The sequence below is a fragment of the Syngnathus leptorhynchus genome, chromosome 17 (assembly GCF_054491065.1).
Source record: "Syngnathus leptorhynchus isolate UIUO chromosome 17, UIUO_Slep, whole genome shotgun sequence".
NCBI classification, from domain to species: domain Eukaryota; kingdom Metazoa; phylum Chordata; class Actinopteri; order Syngnathiformes; family Syngnathidae; genus Syngnathus; species Syngnathus leptorhynchus.
The window spans coordinates 1,103,814-1,118,838 of NC_141211.1; the positions used below are offsets into that span (position 1 = coordinate 1,103,814).

General features: G+C 45.0%; 1 protein-coding gene across 4 annotated transcripts; it reads left to right on the top strand.

The window, feature by feature from the left end:
- Nucleotides 1–297: 297 nt before the first annotated feature.
- On the top strand, nt 298–14,951 carry mark4a (MAP/microtubule affinity-regulating kinase 4a). Of its 4 annotated transcripts, none has more exons than XM_085936071.1 (18): nt 530–1,427; nt 3,085–3,282; nt 3,405–3,458; nt 5,671–5,719; nt 5,803–5,868; nt 6,136–6,206; nt 6,312–6,368; nt 6,779–7,015; nt 8,034–8,153; nt 8,235–8,334; nt 8,423–8,532; nt 8,808–9,000; nt 9,151–9,362; nt 9,440–9,543; nt 9,963–10,244; nt 10,531–10,613; nt 11,287–11,331; nt 11,383–14,951. In XM_085936071.1, the coding sequence occupies exons 1-18, from the start codon at nt 1,374–1,376 to the stop codon at nt 11,736–11,738; spliced, it is 2,391 nt and encodes a 796-aa protein (XP_085792197.1). In that variant the 5' UTR covers nt 530–1,373; the 3' UTR covers nt 11,739–14,951. The 4 variants fall into 4 exon arrangements, with proteins under 4 accessions (XP_085792195.1, XP_085792197.1, XP_085792199.1 ...); XM_085936073.1 differs by having other exon boundaries at nt 11,402–11,596; XM_085936069.1 differs by lacking the exon at nt 10,531–10,613 and adding an exon at nt 298–441 and having other exon boundaries at nt 1,155–1,427; nt 8,034–8,334; nt 11,402–14,951.
- Nucleotides 14,952–15,025: the final 74 nt, after the last annotated feature.

The window sequence follows — 15,025 nt, forward strand, 5'->3', positions numbered from 1 at the left end:
ACAGCAGGTGTCAGTAGAGAGCTAATGTCAACGAAGCGTCGATGATTCAGGAGGCTCTACTTTACCCATCGCTAGGTTGCAACGTGTTGCAGGTGAGAATCAAAGTCAGAAAATCAAAACAAAATATCCACCTTAAATATGTGTCTCAAGTGCGTTTAATTGGAAATATGCGTCACCGTTGAGTTGAACCTGTCACTTTTTGCGCTGTGCCGGTGTCAAAGAAATCCAATACAGTTTAGACAGGAAATGTGGAGATTTCATTTTCAAAATAAAAGAACGGCAACCGAACATTATCAATTGGATTTAAATAAACATAGCCAGCACTATCAAATGAAATAATTTTTCCCCGTGAGTGTTTTAATAACTAGTCCCGCCTAAAATAGGTCTATCCAGATCATCTCCTCATTCAGAAGGAATATAAATCAACCGGAATAATTGGATGTATGTATTTTAATGTTGTAATGTATATGAAGACTTGGGTTTAAATGCGTTGCCGAGGTTTGCAAGCAACAAACGTCTTTCATTGTCATTATTTTTAAAGAATGCTTTTAATATTGCACCATCGCAGGGTGCAGCACGATGAATGATCTGATTGGGGAATGTTCCGATCCCAATTTTGCTTCAAGGGCATGGACGGATGGATGCAGTGCTTACGATCAAGGCCGACGTGCAGCCTTTGATGCTTTTTAAGTCTTGTTGGTCCTCTACTCATTGCTCCTTCTTCTTCGTGGCGTGGCGAAGTGGCGAGGCGAAGTGGTGCAGCGCAACGCAACGCGGCGCAGCGCAGCGCAGCGCAAGCACACCGAGCGAGAATAGCGATTTGTGACCACTTCGGCCTATTTCGCTACTGCACCTTCCTTCTTCGTTCGACTGACTCTCCCGAGAGCTGCTGTCAAGCGGGCGGGCGTGCTGCATCGGCATCGATGGGCCCAAATCATTTTTGATATGCGGAGATGACACAATCCAGAAGAAGCCGTGTTTGTTTTGTGCAGCAATGAAGCCAGGGGGTGCATAGTCGCCACAGAGCAGAGACCCTGGGCTCCGGCCAAACATTTCTGCATTTGAGCACATATTCCATGCTACGGATTTGCATTTGCTGCATCGCTGATCGACCGTGTTCTCTGGTCTCCATTTTTTTTCTTCCCCCTGCAAAGTGCATGGTGGATGGAAGATGCAGCTGCTTTGAGGACACCCCCCTCCGGATATCAATTCCTGCCATGACAGGCAGAGGTCTGCTCTCAACCGCGGCTCGGCCGGTTGAAGAAGAGGCAGATTGATTGGGGACGGCGGATGTTATTCTGCCTGTGGAGCCTACAAAAGCGCTCACTCAAAACACGCCGCGATTGTCACTCAGGGAAAGGGGAGGAAAAAACATGTCCTCTCGATCTGCATTACCGTCTGGCAACGACAGGAGTACTGGAGACCATGTAAGTACAGCTGCAGCCTAAAGCTTGTTTTGGGGGGCATCAGGGGGAGAAATGCCTTCTCAAAATCATCTTCATTGGCATTGGTGCTATTTTTATGTTACGGGTTGGATACGTAGCGTGATGTTTGTTCGTGATTGCGTTGGGACTCAAAAAAATAACTGGGTTTATTTTTGTGTAAAAAAAACCAACAAAAAACCAAAACGGGCCAACCCCGAATGCCTCTACATGCATGTATAGCTCGGTGCAGGAAAGCAGCCCTCTGCATGCAATAAGCAATATGCGCAGAAAGCCATAAAAGCAGCTGTCACATCTTATTATAAGGCTGTATGGAGATTGTGATGTCACAATACCCCCTCGCCGCTGCCGCTGCTTCCTCTGTGTGCGTGCATGCATGCATGCATTCATGCATTCTTTCTCCGGCCGGCAATCAGGTGGGTGGGACGGCTGCACAGGCCAAAACAAATGGATAGTGCATACCTGCCTGGCTGGCTGGCTGACGCGAGGGCCGGATTACTGCATGGAATGATGTGCCTGCCTGCCGTCAGTGCAGGCTTGCGCAGGCTGCTTAGCGCCCAACCCTACAGCCACTGGCTGCCAGACACCGACCGCCATGTATGCATCCACTACATTGCAAAGTAGATAAATTTTATGCATGTGGCATATATCTATCTATCTATCTATCTATCTATCTATCTATCTATCTATCTATCTATCTATCTATCTATCTATCTATCTATCTATACATCTAGCACAGATTAATGTTGGTTGTGACCCCCCCCGCGCCCCCACCTCCTTGATTGTTAGCAGTTTGTTTAGCACACACCGGTGGTTAAGCCAGAGAGGCGGTGTGTGTGTGTGTGTGTGTGTGTGTGTGTGTGTGTGTGTGTGTGTGTGTGTGTGTGTGTGTGTGTGTGTGTGTGTGTGTGTGTGTGTGTGTGTGTGTGTGTGTGTGAGAGGGTTTACAAGATGCATGCATGATTGATTATGAATTCACAGCCACCCTATCCGTTAGAATAATCTTGATCTGCTTTCCACAATGAAGTGATTATGGTAGATGAGTGATTTGAACAGCCGAGATGTTGCCACAGTTGAGGAAGGGTTGACGTGTGGATTCACGTGCTCGGGCCTCTTGTTGTGAAGAAGAAGTAGAAAAAAAAAAAAGCCCCCGCTGCTTGTCACTGCCTATGGTTATTCCAAATGGGCTGTGGATGAGTCGTGAGAGGAGGAAAGGCTGAGAGTTTGTGTGCGTGTAGATGGCATGCTGGGTGGATGGAAGTGCGATCGATGCCTTGGGGCCCGGAACTGGCCGGGGACTACTGTGTCAGCATCTGCTCCCTTTTTGAGTCTAACCTCCTTTTATTTGTTTGTCTTTGTGCACGTACGTACGTACGTACTAGCGTAGCTCACCCACTTCTCACTGTGACATGGTGCTTCCTTTGCCTTCTGTTTTTAGCTCTCACTACTAAGTGAATAAATTGAATACTTTATCACTTGCTATTGTAACCGTTGTGCTGGCAAATCAGGTCGTTTCTGTTCACACCCACAGCGGCGCAAGATAGCCTTTTCAAACTGCATCAAGTCCCTGCACAAACTGCTCTGTGTGACGTTGTTGGGCAAGTCATATTTATGTTAAAGCCTCCATTTTTTTTTTTTGCAGCATGTGTTGTTGGGGGCCAGCCGTGCGGACAAGGCGACGAGTCAGTCCAGCCGTTCGCTCGGTGCACGGTGCAGGAACTCTATCGCCTCCTGCTCTGATGAGCAGCCTCACATTGGAAACTATCGTTTACTCAAGACTATCGGCAAGGGAAATTTTGCCAAGGTCAAGCTGGCGCGCCACATCCTGACGGGCAGAGAGGTAAGCTATCAAACAAGGGGATAGGGAAGTGAAGGGAATCTGGCCAAGCGGGATGTTTCATTTCAATTGTCTTGTGTTAAGATCATTACAAATCTTTCTCTCTCCAAATCATTGTTTTCCAGGTCGCAATAAAAATCATAGACAAAACTCAGTTGAATCCAACCAGCCTACAAAAGGTAAGTTACTGCGCTGTCATGCAGAGAAGTGCTTTCAATTGTTTACAACTGTCCTCTGTTAAAAAAAAAACAACAACCCTCAAATAATGGTAAGTAACAGACTGGTCAATTGGACCACTTCACAATGACCTTTGGAAGTTTACGGCCTTTCAGCAACAGACAAATGTTGGGAGTGAAATGACCCTGTCACCTTAATTGATTTAAATCTGAATGCCCAGCTTTGCTATGTGAAGGGAAGGGGAAAAAGCATTTTCAACAATTTTCCCGCACTATCAAATTGGGAATTTATTTCAGCCCACGCGATTATCGGCAAAGACTGCAAATTCCCCTTTCTGTGATCATCTTTTTTCTTCCTTTCTTTTGGTTGTGCAATTGATCACAGCTAACAATTGTCACAGTTTCACAGTGGACGGGCCGTCGACAGCTTTTATGACTACTTGTTTTCCGGACAATCGCATTCGCTTCGAGCCGTATTTCTCAGGAATCGCTCTTGTATTTCTTTTTGTATCCTCTTCATTTATATTTCAGTACACAGAATCATCATCAAAGATGTTTGCTTTCGTTGGCCAATATATTGTCACTCGAGTTTTTCCAAAACGCTGGTCAACTTTTTCCTGCTGATCAGCATGTTGACGTTTGAGCCTAAACGGTGGACACTGTGCATGAAGGTCGAACGAAGCCAGTGCACTTTTTTTTTTGGCAGCAATCAAGGGCAACTGCAGCATAGCACTCAGAAGCGCAGTACAATGGAATGCTGCTTTTCGCTATGCTGCCCTGCCAATAATGGAAATCGCCATAAAATTACTGACCACTTTAAATACACAGAAATAAAAGTGTACATAGAAATAGTTCCTTTCTGTATAGTCTGGACAGACACATATAATCCAAAGATGGCACGTCAAAAGCTCTTGTGCTCTGCCATGTGTGGCCTAATATGACTGAATCAGTCAGTCAGGTAAGCGTAAAAAGCTCATGTTGAAGAGATGAAGCATCCAATCAAGCCATATTTGCCCTTAATGCCGCTTATGTGCACATATGGGCCAAAGTGTCTCAATCACTGAACCGTAAGTCTGTCCTTCCTTCACATACTGCCTGCATGAGTTGCATTGCTCCGGGGTAACAATTGCAGAGAATGTCAATAAATGAACCAAAAATTGAATCTTTTTTGATATTGTTACATGCCCAGAAATAGGCATTTTAAATCACTCCCCCCTCCAAAAAAAACCCCAACAAACAATTCCCATAATACAATCGAATAAATGAAAATAATTCTTTCTCTCAGTCTTTTTATTTTTGCCCAACAAAAGCAACGACCTTGGGTTGTTACGAAAGCTTTTGTAAATAAACGCAATTTCCGATCCGCTGCCCTTTTGATGGCAGACATCCATTAATCCTAGTCATTTGTTGTTGTTTTTTTTAGCTCAGATGCTTACATCATAGGGAAATAATTAAATGCTTGACCCGAGTCTTCCTACTTTGGTATCTAACCAGCTGTTGCGAGAGAGACCTCGGTGCCTGCCACATTTAGGTCATGACAGAGGATTTGTAATTTTTACAATTTGCCATTGATGATGGTGGCGGCGGCATTTCCTCACATGCCCAATGGCAACAGGGAATTCAATCTGTGATCAAATGTACAGGGGTGGACAAGAGAGGCCCAGATGGCAAAATCAGGCTCCAACATCACCAGAGAGATTTCAACTGCCCTTTCATTTGTCATAATTGTTGACAATCACACGTGGCTACCACGTATATGCCAAGATTCACATAAGCGCAGCTGGAGAAGCTGAGAAAGATGGTAGTCTTAATACCTGGGTTGCTATGGCAACAGTGACGTTGGCCTTTGCAAAGAGAGAAGATGGCGAGACATGGAGGAGGAGGAGGGAATAGAGGGAGAAACAAGATGCCATGAGGGCAAATGACAGAAAAATCCAGCACTCATTTAGAAGGAATTTTTCGATTGAGGCCTTTCTTTTCTCCATTTCTTATTGAAATATTTTCTTTGATTCTATTTTTTCTTTCTTTCTATTGAATGATTTTTGGGGAAAAAAAATTTGGGGTGCACATTGGCAACTAAACACAAGCACCTTAAAGTTTGTGTCAGACCTGATGAGTTCATCTCGTATTGAACTATTGACATCAAACCTAAATGTTTTTTTGTCATGAAACAAATGACTACAATGGCTTGTATTATATCGATGTGTCTTTCCAGCTCTTTCGAGAGGTACGAATAATGAAAGGCTTGAATCACCCCAACATAGGTAAGTCATCAAGACTCCAGTTTGTATCCACAAGGTGACCCGTATGTCCGCATTCTGATTTCTGTCTCTGTTTTGGGCCACAGTGCAGCTGTTCGAGGTGATTGAGACAGATAAGACCCTTTACCTGATCATGGAGTATGCCAGTGGAGGTGGGTAAAATGTGTCACCAAGAAATTGGAATTAGCCTTTAGCCACATTTCCAGCGTTTTGGTCATAGTGAGAAAACAAGAAGGGGATGTTTTGTTCCCCCGCCAACTCCACTGCACTACTGAGAAGAACAAAAGCACTCAAATAGGAAATGCTAATGTGAGCCAGTGGCACATTCCATTTCGCCACCGACCAATCCTGGCTGCTATCTGACAAAAACAAAAAAAATATATACTCTTTTCTTTTCTTTTTACTATTCCCAATCACAGGTGAAGTGTTTGACTACCTCGTGTCTCATGGAAGAATGAAGGAGGTTGAAGCCAGGGCCAAATTTCGACAGGTATAAAAAAACAACAACAACATTCTTTGATGCAACAAACTTGATATGTTTTCATCGAATTAAAATGGAATGAATAATCATTGTAAAACCACTTTATGTTTGCAGATTGTTTCCGCTGTCCACTATTGCCACACGAAGAATATTGTCCACCGAGATTTGAAGGTAAGAAAGCTGAGAAGATGTTTTTGGTCTTTTTGGATTAAGGCTAGTTCAAGACCTAATCTCAGACTAGTCTTAATCTTTGTGTGTGAAAATGGCCCCATAGCGTCTTAATCACACAGTATGGAGAATTTCAAAGTGGGCGAATGCTGGCATGTGTTGGAATAGATTACGGAGCACACGCACGAGTCACGTGAAGCTATCTGCGTTGTTGGACAACATGGAGTCGCTCCTCCCCCTTTCCCATCTGTTACATACATCCTTCTTTTTTTCCCTTCCATTCTAGGTGGCGTTTTGTCTTCCAAGCTAATCTCATTTGACTTTCTCCTTCATCCTATGATTTCCTTCATCATGTCATTCTCTCCACTCCTCTTCCATGCTTAGCTTCTCTTCCTCTGCATCTATGTACACAGGCGGAGAATCTCCTGCTGGATGCGGACGCCAATATCAAGATTGCAGATTTTGGATTCAGCAATGAGTTCACACTCGGCAACAAGCTGGACACCTTCTGTGGCTCGCCACCCTATGCTGCCCCTGAACTTTTCCAGGGAAAGAAATATGATGGACCAGAAGTGGATGTCTGGAGTCTCGGAGTCATCCTGTACACGCTTGTCAGCGGCTCGCTGCCTTTTGATGGGCAGAACTTGAAGGCAAGTGGGTGGGAAGTGGCACCAAAACTTGCATGATGGCATCTAGGTTCTTCCAAAAATTCTAAATTTTAGACTTGAGGCACTATCATATATAATAATATGAATCATAGTATTAATAAGAATATTAACGATTATTATAAAAGCATAGATTTTGATCTAATCTTCAACAGCAAAGTAGGTTAGACGCCTATTTGTGTGATGTCCCGCCGTTGATGCCCCCACTTTAGCAGGTCATATTTATCGTGGGACTGAATGATTTAGTGTTGTCGTAGCAACATCTACGATCCATAAAACATGTCCATCGCTATATTGTCAGAAGGCCAGAAATTTACCAAACAGTCACCTTGGTGGTCCTGACCCTTCAGTAAGAATGAAATCAAATCACATTCTGATTTTCTATCTAAATATTTCATTTTGTGACTAAACTGAAGACATTTCAGCTTGCTGTGAGCATAGCGCGCTAGAAGACATTTTACTGGATAGTAAATCAACACGCTGTCCCCTTTGAATGATGTTCGGTCTGGGGGGAAAAAAAGTGCCAAAAGCTCCCTCCAATGTTTTCCCATGAGTTCTGGTTGCACTAGCAACCAGACACCATGTCTGTTGACTCCTTTGCACGTCAGATTGACCATAAAAGAGGTGACCAGCATTGCAACTGGAGTGAACAATTTCTCTTTTCTTTCACTGCCATTCTTTCTCTGATCAAATCCAAATCAAATAAAAGCTTCCTTGTTTGTAGTCTTGTTGGCCATCTTAGTATGACAGCAACACATCTTAAATAATCCCTAAAGCTGCTTGCAACTGGCTCTCATCTCACCAGGCAATGAATCACTTTGCAGCGTGAGGAAGCGGATGGATGGAAGCACTCCCCCCTCCCCCAAAAAAAAATTCTTTTCAACTTCCAAACTACTGTATCTTTTTCATGCAACTAATCTATTTGTCTTCTTAAGGATGAAAGAAGGCTATAGAATTGCAATGACATACTGGGCCGTAGCATCTGTATGGTGTAACCCAACAGGAGCTGAGGGAGCGTGTGCTGAGGGGAAAGTACCGCGTGCCGTTTTACATGTCCACAGACTGTGAAGGGATCCTTCGGCGATTCTTGGTGCTCAATCCCGCCAAACGCTGCACCCTTGATGTGAGTAGTTTGCCTCAATTCAAACACAACAGACTCGTATATCTATCTTTATCTATTTTTTTTCTTCTCGTGTCTCCCCAGCAAGTGATGAAGGACAAGTGGATCAATTCAGGGTATGAGGGCGAGGACTTAAAGCCCCACATAGAACCAGTTGAAGACTACAGCGATCCCGCCCGCATCGGTGCGCTTTCATATGATATGGCTTGTACGCTGACTGAAGACGGTCAACGTGATGATTGACATGGGCGTTTACCGTTTGTGTGCTTCAGAGGTGATGGTCGGCATGGGCTTCACTCCCGATGAAATCAAGGACTCTCTGCTCAATCAGAAATACAATGAGGTCACCGCTACCTACTTACTGCTGGGCCGCAAAGGCGATGTGAGTTATATACAGACACGCGCATCTATTTTTATTGATCATATATGTATGATATGGTTTGATTGTTGCCTGTTGCCCTTGATACCTGCCAAGCGGGGTTGTCATGATTCCTAGTTATTCATCTCGTACTGGTTCTTAATGCCGCCTCTCAATAAGTCCTCTTGTTAAATGCCGGCCACTTTCAACACAAAGGATTTGTGTCGAGAAATCTCTCGACATTGGCCATGACCTATTGACTTCTTTGTATTTGGAAATGTGAAATTGCCGCATTTTAGGAGGGCAGCGAGGCCCGCACAGCCAGTAGCCTGTCGTTGGCCAGGGTGCGACCCAGCCCCATCACCAATGGAACCAACAAACACTCTTCAACAGCTACCGGCTCCTCTTCCTCTTCCACCTCGTCCTCCTCACACAGTAAGACACAGCGCAGTGCCTCCACTTACCACAGGCAGCGACGACACAGCGACTTCTGTGAGTATCTACTTTTGCTCGGGACTTCAGGTGGGCCGACCGACCCAAAGCCTTCCTGTGCCAAGCTCCGTTTGGAAGCCGCTCTTCCCGCAGAATACTCCTTATATGAATCCCTTGTCTGTCTTTGCACTGCTGTCCTCCACAACAAAGGCGGACCGTCCATGCCCGTCATGCACCCCAAACGGAGCCCGACCAGCACGGGCGAGAGGGAGCTGCGGGAGGGACGGATGCCTTCGCGTAAGGCCAGTTGCAGCGTGATGGGGAGCCATAGCCTCCCTCCTTCTAGTCCCATGGTTAGCAGCGCTAATAACCCCAACAAGTCGGAGATACCGGACCGCCGTAAAGACATGACCGCCACCACGGTGAGTGTTTGGTTTGATTCCCTTTTCCGTGTGACCAAAAAAAAAAAGTGCTCCTCACCTTCCTTTTCCCAATGAAGAACAACATCCCTGGAAGCGCAATGACACGCCGCAATACATACGTGTGCACGGATCGCTCGGGTGCTGACAGGCACTCTCTCCTGCAGAATGGCAAAGACAACAGGTACTCACTCATTTAGTTGTCGGCTGCTGATTTTTTTGATTCACGATAACTCCCATTTTCATAGAGGTGCATACGGAAATGCTGGCATATGCTGATACCTTCTCTCACGCGCTTCTACGCAGATTCACCGTGATTCACGAAAGCAATAATAATCATTGTAAATGTATAAGAAAAGTAGAATGAAAATAAGAAAAAGGAAAAAAAGTTCAGTCTGGCCTAAGCATTTCAAGTGCTCAACACGTCCATCAAAAGGCATGGCAGACCACGCAAAGACAACTTAAGTGCTTGCGGAATGATGAATTGTTTCCTTGGTGGGAAAAAAACTTCAGCCAGTGACTTGTGGATTTGATGTTCCTTCCACTCTTCAAACTGGAATGCACTGGATCATTTGTTGTTGTTGTTGTGGTCCTTGAACGCAGCTCTTTGGGCCAGCGCATGCCCACGGCCTCTCCTTCCACACTCAGCATATCCGGAGCCGGAGCGGCGTCTTCCTCTTCTTCAGACCGATGCCGCTTGACTCGAGGCTCCACAATCCGCAGCACCTTTCACGGGGGACAGCTGCGAGACCGCGGGCCTCCCATTTATTCGGCCCCGCCCACTTCGCCCACGCTGTCCCACCATGATGCCAGCCCTTTGCCCCATGCTCGCACCAGGGCCACCTCCAACCTCTTCACCAAACTGACCTCCAAAATCACTCGCAGGTAACTAACTAACCATCTCAAAGAAAATAGCCATTTCTTCCATTCAATCATATGAGCTCTGTGGCCCCAGATGATCCCAGTGTCGCCCTCTTCCTCTCGTCGTCATAATCACACATGACGAATGTCATCAAAGCGCAGCTTTATCCTTACCACTCAATTCCTGTGCCACACTCTCCTCTACCACTTGCGATTCAATGATCTTCCCAGTAATAATCCCCCCCTCTCCTTCCGCCGCCCTTTTTTCTCCATTGTTTCTTCTTCTGCTTTCCTACTGTCATGGCATCAGGGTCAACCTTGACCCGTCCAAGCGCCAGGGCTCAAACAAATCAGTGTCGGGTTGCACTCTTCCACAAGGATCAAAAACCGTTAGTAAGTTCCCGTTGTGTCTTGCTTATTTCTTGTGTGCCTGCGCCGCTCCATCGTCTGCAACGGAGCGTTCGTCCTCAGTCCGTGACTCTGCATGTTCTTTATTTCATGCTTTTTATAAAGTCGGTTTTAAGCATGACTTAGCATTTAGCAAGGAAGTCTTGATTTCCTTTGATTTTGTTGTTTGAATCGTTGTTGCGACATCCACGTATACTCTGGTTGCATTGAACACACGGACCCAAAAAAGTCAATGACTACACTGCTAGCCAAACTGTGAATTTACAAGTTTAAACCCTGCAATAAATATGAACTAGAAAACAGCAAGAAATAGCGTCATCTGCTGGGCTACGGCCGTGAATGCATTGCACGTGTTTTTTGGGGGACGGCTGAAGTCGGTTCATCGACGGTAACGGCAGGCTTTCCTTCCAGCTGCCGCACTTTGAACGACCCGTCGCTTACGTTACGTGCTCAGTGTTGCCAGAGAGTTTTCCTGATCAATTTGTGCTGGTTCATGCCTTGATTCCACGTGTTCCTGGAATGTGCATGAAGAGCAATGGACGCATGCTTTAAATTGACGTGAGAAAGGTTGGCGCATGGCCCGCTGGCGCTTGATCTGAAGGTGCTGGTCTCATCTCTGTTCTGGAACGAGCTCTTACGGCGTATATCTGTCTCGCAGGGTCACAAATGAATCTGAGGGAATCAGGAGATTTGCGCTCACAAGGTGAGTGTTCTACCTTTGATTCCCTGTCGTGGAGTTTGAGCGCGCTAAAAGCGGACGTCTCCTTTTGCAGTTGCCATCTACCTGGGTATCAAAAAGCGTCCGAGCCCAGGACCGTCGGACGTGGCCGGGATCTAAGAGCGGGTGGGCGGCGGGACCCTGCGGAGGTTGTGCTGGCTCTGCGTGAGGCAGCACTGGGCTGCGGCTGCCAGGTGCACCATGCCGGCCCCTTTCTGCTCTCCTGCACCCACGGCGTGGCAGGGGGCCGTGTGGCTTTTGAGGCCGAGGTGTGCCATCTTTCCGCCGGCGCCTCCGGGACTTCAAACGGGGTGCGCTACACACGACTCTGGGGGGCACCGCTTGCTTTTCGGGACGTCGCCACCCAAATATCCAAGGATCTGGAACTCTGAACGGAGTGTGTCAGTGTGTGTGCGAGTGTTTGAAAGAGTGCGGCAAATGGGAAGCCAGTTGGGGCAAAATGAGAGGGGTCTCTTCCCGCCACGTAAACACGCACGCACACTTGACCCTTACAAAGACACACGCGCAGCAAGGCGAGCGCCCCCTCTCTCAAGCCACTCTCCCCCCCCATCCAATCACCCTGCAAAAGCTCAGCTCTCCTCGCTGAGAAATTTCACCCACTGGACCTAGATTTGACTGAATCTAGTTCAATATTTTTTTCTACTACTCTAGCCATAATTCTAATATTATTTTAGGATAGTTGTTTTGAATTCAATCGTGCAGAAATACATTGTCTTTCACTGACTGACAAGCTCATCCACTTTTTAATATTGATATGGGTTCATCTTTCCGTATTCCATCACTTCTGGAGATGGGCCAGGCAAGCTAGTCGAGTTGTGTTGCTTTGATGAGTCCACGTTGCTGCGCTGGATTAAGGTCAATGATGAGAGCAGGGTTTGACAGTCACAAGCTGGCCTGACTGACACCAATGAGTGGGCCACACTAGCCGACCGACGGGTGTTTTGGGCTGAACTAGCCGACCGACGGACGGGTGTTTTCAGGTGGCAGATGAGCAGAAAAGTGCTTTGGCAACATTGAGGGTGCAGACAATGAATGGAGGTTTTTACTGAAAAGGTTTTCACATCCTTATGCCCAATCATTTTCATATCCTGGCCAAAGTTGGGACTCAATTTCCTTTTTTTTTTTTTTCTTAAGGTGGAAATGGTACTCGAGGGGATAAACGACTGTACAAAGTTGTTTTAAGGGATATTTAATTACATTTTCTATTAAGCTTGTCTTGAAAAAAAAAAAGATATTTAATATAATTACATTTCAATAGATTGGTACATTTAAGTCTTAATTACAAGCCAAAAGGAAAGGAGACCAAATTCAAATGAATACAGATGATTAAATATTAAGTAAGTCATAACTTTAAATCTATTATTATTGATTTAATTTTTTTTTCAGAAACAACAGTAATAGCCACAATTGTTCTGGACAAAAGTGAAGCATGTAAATCTATCTTGTAAACCTATTTACAATGACATTATTTCATGTTATTTGTTTTTTTTTTAAATAGATTTTTCTCAGTGTTACATTTAAAACATGCAAACAGCAATGCACCTATTTAACGCATTTAATTTGGCCAGGGTATGAATAATCAAATGGCAGGTTTTCTTTGTAACGATCCCTTCACTTCTTGTGACACATGGTACTTGCCAGAATGTGTAGCCCTTATTCACTTCAGTATGATTTCATGGGGCAGCTGAGGATGCGTCCATTATGAGTGATCATGAGGGTAGTAACCTGTTGTGCTATCACAACAACTCTGCAAAGTGGATGAGCCAAGTAGCAAAAGCCATCACATGAAAACACTCTCCACCACCACCACCACCTTCTTCTTCTTCACTACATATATCAACTTGTCTGTCCATTCTCGACGACTGCGGGCTGTTACGTACAAAAGGGGGGGTATCCGAGAAAGGCCATTTTGTTTTCCCGTCTTCTCGTTAGTCCAGTTGCCTTTAAAGTGAACTACCCCAGCGCCTTCACACACACTATATAGTATTTCATGTAGAAAAGACAGAAAGAGCCACGACTGCTTTCTATTCTCCCTGTTTTTAGTGAATACCGTACTGTGATATTGACGTAGGCTGCAGAGATCATGTTGTTTGGCTGCTGATTTACTGTTAATACTATTTCTCAAATGTGGCTTTTCTCATGGTGACCCCAAACTAACATCCATCCATGCATCCATCCATCCATCCATCCATCCATCCCTCATGTCCATCTGATTTTCATACCTACTATGAAACAGGGATGCCAACCTCAACAACGTTCAGTCATCTGCTTTTCCCTCAACTGTCTTTGTGCTGGGAGTCATTATACAATCACGTAACAGACCAATGTATGACAGCTTTTCATCGCTGATTGGTGTGTGTGTGGGTGTGTGTGTGTGTGTGTGTGTGTGCGCTCTTTCAGTCGGCGTGGAGGGAGAGTGGACCTCCTCTTTAAGGCGAAAAGCAATGTGGACACTGTCCCTGTCCTCTGCCTGGGCGTTAACTCGTTGTGGTATATCTTTGCATTAGGTAATATAGACCTCAATGCACTTTGCTTTGACTTGAATCAGCTCCTTCCAGTGGAGTACCCACAATTAGCCACTGGAGGGCGCCAATGTCTTAAATGTGAAACACTTCAATTTGTGGATATTTGCACAGGTACTTCATTTATTTTTTAGAATATCATTAAAACAGGATTTATATCAGTCAGTTGATGACTGTATATACAATTTATGAAAATAGTATATATCTTAGAGCTCAAGGTTTATTTCTAGCTAGAGCAAGAGAACGTCAATCTAATTTCAAGCTGTTTCTGTCAGTGACAATGGGGAAGAAAAAAAAACAACCCACTTGCAATCCCGGATGACTTCAGTGTTTGGATTCAAAGGGAGACATGGAGTGGTAGCTTTGCCAAAATGCAGACTGAACCCAAATCTATACAGTATCAAGAAAGGTGTGCTGGACGTGGCTGCAAGCTTTCTTTCTTTCTTTCCCCCTCTGGCGCGTGGACAGACAGCTTTTGGGTAAAACAGTGGCTTCGTATTGTTAACTACAATCAGGGCAGCCAAAAAAGAAAAAGAAGCTAGGTCTGTTTGTAGAAATGTACCCACGGGGCCTACTAAAAGAGAGTTCATTTGAAATCCCTATTTGGATTGGGAAGCGTAAAACATCCTTGATGTTATTTCTCCAAGCCCTGTGTTGCATTTAAGCCATAGAAAGACGACTGTGTTGTGTATCAGGTGAAGCATTGCAGTGGAACCAACTCCAAAAAATATATATATAAAAAGGCAAACAACTCAACATTAGTGGAAGATGGATCAACAATTAAGGTGCAATCTATCCAGCTTTTTTTTAAAAACCTTTCCAGTAAAGGTAGGGTATTTTGAATCAAGAACGGCTCAGTATTTAACATGCAGATTTTGGAAGGGAAAAACGATGTATGCAAAAGAGCTTCGATGATGAAAAATGTGGTTGCCTTTTCACTGCTTTGCTCTTTGAACTCCTCCCCCCAACAATAACAAAAAGCAACTGTAAACTGAGCTTGAGTGGTTGGTTGTGATATCTACAGGAGAACATGGAGCTGAAGGTTAATAAAATTCACTGATGTTGGCATTCCTTCTTTGACTTTGTCTTAGTTTGATGTCCAAAATGTCAGCAGTCTGAATAGTTAGGTCCAGAAG